This window comes from Pseudophryne corroboree, assembly GCF_028390025.1.
Source record: "Pseudophryne corroboree isolate aPseCor3 chromosome 6 unlocalized genomic scaffold, aPseCor3.hap2 SUPER_6_unloc_4, whole genome shotgun sequence".
Taxonomy (NCBI): domain Eukaryota; kingdom Metazoa; phylum Chordata; class Amphibia; order Anura; family Myobatrachidae; genus Pseudophryne; species Pseudophryne corroboree.
In genome coordinates this window covers 289,760-295,831 of record NW_026967605.1, presented here as the reverse complement: position 1 = coordinate 295,831, position 6,072 = coordinate 289,760, and the positions used below count along the sequence as shown (strand labels likewise).

General features: G+C 40.6%; 1 protein-coding gene across 4 annotated transcripts in view; it reads right to left on the bottom strand.

Moving 5' to 3' along the window:
• Nucleotides 1–348: 348 nt before the first annotated feature.
• GIGYF1 (GRB10 interacting GYF protein 1) overlaps nucleotides 349–6,072 on the bottom strand; it is a 96,507-nt gene continuing 90,783 nt past the window's right edge. For 2 of the 4 annotated variants that reach the window (XM_063950444.1, XM_063950446.1), the window contains exons 23-25: nucleotides 5,800–5,954; nucleotides 3,929–4,058; nucleotides 349–3,746 (exon numbers count right to left, since the gene is read on the bottom strand). In XM_063950444.1, coding sequence (XP_063806514.1) covers nucleotides 3,694–3,746; nucleotides 3,929–4,058; nucleotides 5,800–5,954 — 338 coding nt within the window. In that variant the 3' untranslated portion in view covers nucleotides 349–3,693. Of the gene's footprint in view, nucleotides 3,747–3,928; nucleotides 4,059–5,769; nucleotides 5,955–6,072 lie in introns of all 4 variants that reach the window. The other 2 variants (XM_063950443.1, XM_063950445.1) reach the window with 1 other exon arrangement.

Sequence of the window (6,072 nt, the reverse complement as noted above, 5' to 3'; positions counted from 1 at the left end):
CAGTGACTCATTCATCAGGACACGATAGATGTCAGTAGCTGTATGTCGCTGGCACTGCTGCAATCAGCCACTGAATTTATAGTTATCCCTTTCGGAAACCTCCCCAACTTATTATAACGTATATGGGCAGCAGCCGCCCATTAGTACCCAGGACAGACACGAGTTCCCTGGCTCACAAAATATTGGCATTTTATTTTACTGTGCACTCCGTCTGCCCCCACCACCTCCATATCGGGCGCATAAGCTGGGGACTCGTTCTGACGAGCAGAAAGCCGGCCCGCTTAGATCTTCTGACTGCGCCCCCTAGAGGTCACAATCTCCGGCGGCCAGTAAAACACAGACAGACAGTTCAGCACAAAGAAGCTCTTTTATTAATCATAGTGGTAGCTGCTCCATCATCTACACCAATACAATAGCGCCATCTCATGAGCAGGATGAGGAATACGGTGAATGTCTCGCATTATCACTCTGTAAAACTCTGAAACTACGACTTGTTTGAGACGGGAGGGCAGCCATGTTTTGCTCAGGTACCAGAAGCAAATGAAAATCATTAATGACTACATATATATATCTATAACGGTCTCTCGCCAGTGACAGCTGTGTATTAATATACGTCCCTGGTTGTGGCTGCCCATTGGTCAAAGCTTCTTTCTGCCTCGACAGCTTTGGCCCACAGGTCAATACATTGCTGGAAATTAAACAGGCCGTAAAGCGATTTGTATTCAATTTCTAGGAAGACAGCCGACTCCGAGAACATACTGGGGGGACATTGCAGAAAACGGGTGCTAGAGCAACAACACGGGGTACCGTAACCCACAGCAACTGCATTTACGTTACCATCTGTAGTCTAGAGGATGACCAGTTGCTACGGATTATAGTACCATTGTGCAGCCAACTCCCCCACGCGCCAGGTGTTCATGAATGTGCCCCTGATTCAGTACTTGTGCACGGTTCTCAGGCTCCTGTCTGATTGGATAAGATTATAGATTTATATTACTGAACCAGCACACTATTAACGGGGGCACAAGAAACCCCATTCTAGCGGTGAGGGTCACCCGCTACTTATCTGACGATTCTGCACATGTAAAAACAACTTCTGTTCACTTCAACCTTTTAATACTGAAAATAAGGCAAAAATAATCACAAACTGAGAAAACTGAAGGAATTCAACAGGCATAAAAAACAAACAGCAGAGTCTGAATGCGTATGTAGACGTTAGTACATACAGCGGTATCCACAGACTGTCTGTATTATATGTAACGGTCAGATGACCCGCTTCCACATGTAATACAGACATGAACCAGGGTATGTATACAGAAAGATATATATCTGACCATGTGTATATAAACATCTGTATTTTATGTATACATATATGCAGGATACACGGAGTAGCGTCAGGACTGCGCAGCCATCACTCCACCTACTGTACAGGTACAGTACAGTGTCTGGGTCCTTCCGTATTCATGAAGTATCCTGCGTATATGTTAATACACATTCTATATACATATTTATATATACATATATACACACACGTACGTTATACATTCAGCACAATAAACTTGTAAGCCGTACAAGACGTGTACCCCACTATATACACACAGCAAGCGCAGTGCGTCACTGTATACACCCCAAAACAAGGGCACCAACTATATACACTCCCCCAGCGTTAGAGGGCGCTGCGGGGACCGGGGGGCAGCTGTGTTACTGGATACCAGCTTCTGCCCTAATACATTCTTGTGGTTAAGATACACATGAAACCCACAGCAAAAATGAGAGTCTTTTTTTTAGGCATAAAACAGCCACATTTAGGCAAAATTAGCGTTTTTTTTTCCTGTTGCCATTTTATGTACACAGTATGTTTCCATGAAAAGTTTGTAAGGTTCAAAGGAGACTAAGTTCCCCACCAGGCAAAGCCTACAACGTTCAGCGCCTGGTCAGAAATAAACACTGCTTTATCGGAGCTACTCCTTTCAAGGGTTTTCCATTGGCGGTGCTCGCTGGGCAGAAATCTCGCTGCAGCCGAAACCCTTTAGCTTGTAAGGAGGCCGCGCTCCTTTAGTTCTGAGAAGGTCCGTTCATAAGACTGATTTCCCGAGCGACTGCGTGAGAAGCTCTCAAGGTGGGTTCATAACGCTGGTCCCCAGTTGTCCTTGGGAGGAGATTGCGTGACTTGGGACGGTGTAGAGCTGTGGTGTCAACATTAAGGCAACTGCACCCTACACTCCCAAAAACGTCCTCCCCTCTCCTATTCACTCCCCCATCCAGGTCCCCTCAAGAGAAACTGGTTTATTCCTTGAGACATGTCCTGGGGGATCCATTGTCCTATCTGATCGGCCATTTGTCCTCTTAGGACATTTGTAAACAAAAGCAGAATAAAAACAAGAACCAGAGGAGAAAAAAAATAAAATAAAACACAACAAACTATTCCGCATTTCCGGGAAAACAGGGTTTAAGAACAAGTACCATATCCCTTTGTTAAAAAAAAAAAAAAAATCAAATAAAAAAAATAACCATGAGCAATGCAGACACGGAAGGCGAGGTGCGAATCTCCACATAAACATCCACTGAAAGGCCCATTATATAAGTCCTTGACTAGTATCTGATGTGCCCAGAAGTCCTGGCACTCCGTAATGACTGCGGTATGCGATCCTTCAGGGGCCTCTTACATATGAGAAGCAAGTGCATCCTTTATGACAAGGGGGCAAAAACAAAAAAGCAACAAACAATTTTAACAGTTCAAAAGGGGGATTTTTTTCTTTTTTTTTTCTGCCGTTTTAGTAACAAAAAAAAAAAATCACAACATTTTATATCTGTGCAAAAATAACCATTAAAAATGCAGACTCCCCCGACCCCCCAAATTGCTAAGTGCATTCTTCAAGTTTTGATGGATTAACTCCCCCTCGACACTCCCCAACACAATAGGGAACTGAAAGCAGAGCATTGTAATTTTTGCAAAAAGCGTGGAAAACTTACTACTTTTCTTAATTTTTTTTTTTGTTTTGTAGTTTTAAATTTTTTTTCTTAGGTTTTTTTTTTTATTATTTTTTATTTTTTTTAAACAAAATAGATTTTGCAAAAAAATTTGAGGAAAAAAAAGTTTTTGGCTGTATTTTTTTTCTTCCCAAAATATTTTTCTTTTTTTTTTTTCTCTTTTCATTATATAGATCCGTTGCCGGAATACTTTACTTTTTGATACAAAAAAAAAAAAAAAAAAAGTCAGAAACTGTCAAGTTAAAAAACAAAACAAAAACAATGAACAATTAAAGAAAAAAAACGCTCAAACAAAAAGGTTATGCTAGTAATAAACAGTCAAAGTCAATAAATCCAGTTTTTCCTCTCCTCCTAGGGTGTTTTTTTTTTCTATTTTTATTTTTTTGTAAAAAAAAAAAAAAAATTATAGAAAAAAAATTATAGGAAAAAAAAATGGAATTCAGATTTTTTTGATCAGTTTCTGTAAAGTGCATTTTTTTTTAAGGTGCTTTAAAATGAGTGCATTATGTTTAGGGGAGTGGGGGGAGGGAACAGGGTGTAGCTCCCCCCTCCTCCCTGGCTCTGGCTGGGTAACACCCACCCCCTCCTCTCCCAGTCTCTTCCCCTCCTTCCTGCAGAGGGAGGGGTAAAGTTTGCAGTGCAGTATTGCCGCAGGAATGCGGCAGGTGAAGTAAAGATGGCGTCCGAAGGAAGAGACACGCCTCAGTAGTCGTCAATAGCTTCCATCTCATTTGGGGAGCCGTGCAAGGAGTAACCTAAATATAAAAACATTAACATAATCAGTTCCCATTAATCACCATGCAACATACCTGTACAAACCCGGAGCTAATGAATTTGTAAGGAAAAGCAGCCGTCCCTGAGTTCACGTCATTTTGTATTAGAGCTACCTATAGCTGAACACAGTGTACGGGAATAACAGACAGCCCAGGAAACCTACCCAGAATGCTGGGATCTGAGTGTAACATCTGAAGCCGCCTCTTCATCTTGCTGCTCTGTACATCGAATCCGCTGCTTTGCTTGGAATTCTGGGATGTTGGAAACATTGAGGGAGTCAGCCAGGCAGCTTCCTGTAGAATAGAGGGGCGACTAAACTGATCACATCTGCTTTTAGAGCATTAACAACAAAAAAACAAAAATAAAAATACAGTCACACTTGAAATACATGCAAATATGACTATTCCTCACAATTACATTGATGGCCCAAATATCATGACCAGCAGCCTAATTTGCTGTTGCTCCTCTGTGTGCTGCCAAAACAGCTAGCGCAGAGTTCGCGCACCAAGGGGCCTGCTAGTCACAAGGTGCAGCTAACATGGATCGGATTGAGTTCTGGGGCAAGATTTACTAAAGTACGATTTTGGTGATTCAAGTGATTTGTCATTCTGTTACAATTCGATTTCAAGTCGATTTGGGTTGAAGAGATTTACTAAAGCCCAAATCGAATGTCAAATCGATTCTATAGCCAATATCCCAAAAGAAATCGAATTTCTAAAAAACACTGATGTTTTCCCATAGAACATGAAATCCCCTCATTTACTAAGGTTTGATTTGAATCAGACCTCCAAATCGAATCTCAAATTGGCTTCTAACCCCATTCTAAAGATAAAAAGTCATCACTATAATTTTTCTAAGTTTCCAAAAACACAGTTCACTGTGAAAGTAGCAAAAATGGATGCCCAAGACAATGGCATGTTGTGCACCTACCTATAGCATGCAAAATACCACCTGACTGAAAAAACTCTGAAAAAAAGAGTACTGTCAGCAGCTTCATGAGTTCAGTAGAGCACATATATCTACTTTTAGGCAAATAAATAAATAAAAAATGATGCAAAAGACAGCACCAGAGCACAATATTTGCAAATTTACAGTAAATGATGATGACATTAGCAAAAAAACCAAGAGTGAATTAAGTGCCTAACCAGATTCTGCCCATGGTGCTTACATCCTCACTAACTAATCCCTGTCTGCTTAAAATCTTGTTGGACAAATTGCAAAGGGATGGTTGTTGTGTAAGATAGCAGTCTGCTCATTTAAAAAAAAAAATTTTTAGAGGCACATACAGCCACCCAATCCTTGGCAGAATGCATCTTTGTTTGATTCCAATAATATTTTTTACAAATTGCATATTTGTTAATCAATATTTGCAAAATTCGTCTTTTTGCTCAGCTGCAGTCTATTGCATAATCACACACAAAAAATAAAATAAAAAAATATTTATGTATAAAACAATGTAATGAGTATGTTTCCCTTTTTAATTAGTGAGCATGCGATACATTTGGACCAGTAGGAAGCTATGAGGGTTTTCTATTCGATTTTACATTCTATTTGTCTGGAGATTTCAATGGGGATTTGAGGTTCGATTTAGGAAAGGATTCCATAGATTCAATTCTAAAACCCTTCTAAACATGAATCAACATCGAATTTGATTTTAAAATCGAATGCAAAATCGATTTTTAGTGAATAAGGTAAACTTCTAAAAGTTTAGAAAGACCAAATAGAATCGATTTGGAAGATTCATAAAGCCCCTTCCCAAAATCAAATTTTTGTAAATATACCCCCTGATGAATTTGGAGGCAACACCTCAAACTCTTCATCATCTTCCCATTTCTAAAAGTTCATGAGCATGTGCCACTGTTATGTCAGTCACTTCATATGGGAGTGTTCGTAATGTTTTGCTGCGCGTCTGTGTGTGTGTAACCTACGGTCATCTTGTCAGCTGATTCATACTTGTGTCACAGTAAATTATACGGTGAAGTGCAGATAGCACATCTCATTTACCATGAGTGCATAGGCGCTGTCGGACGATACCTGCTGGCGCTGGCTGGCCTTGTACTTTGCTCGCCGTTCTAAAAACTGTTTAGCAAATTCTTTGGCTTCAAGTGTTTCCCCAAGACAGGAACGGATGTAATCGTGGACGTCGTACGGAGACTCCAGCTCCTTCAGAATGGCCACCAACGTGGGGACTGCAAAGGACAGAGAGCACAAAATGTCACTGTGGATGACGTGCACAAAATCTCATGGTGGGTGACAGCGCAAGTGTGTGAGACTGGATCAGAGAGCACAACGTCACTGTGGGCAACA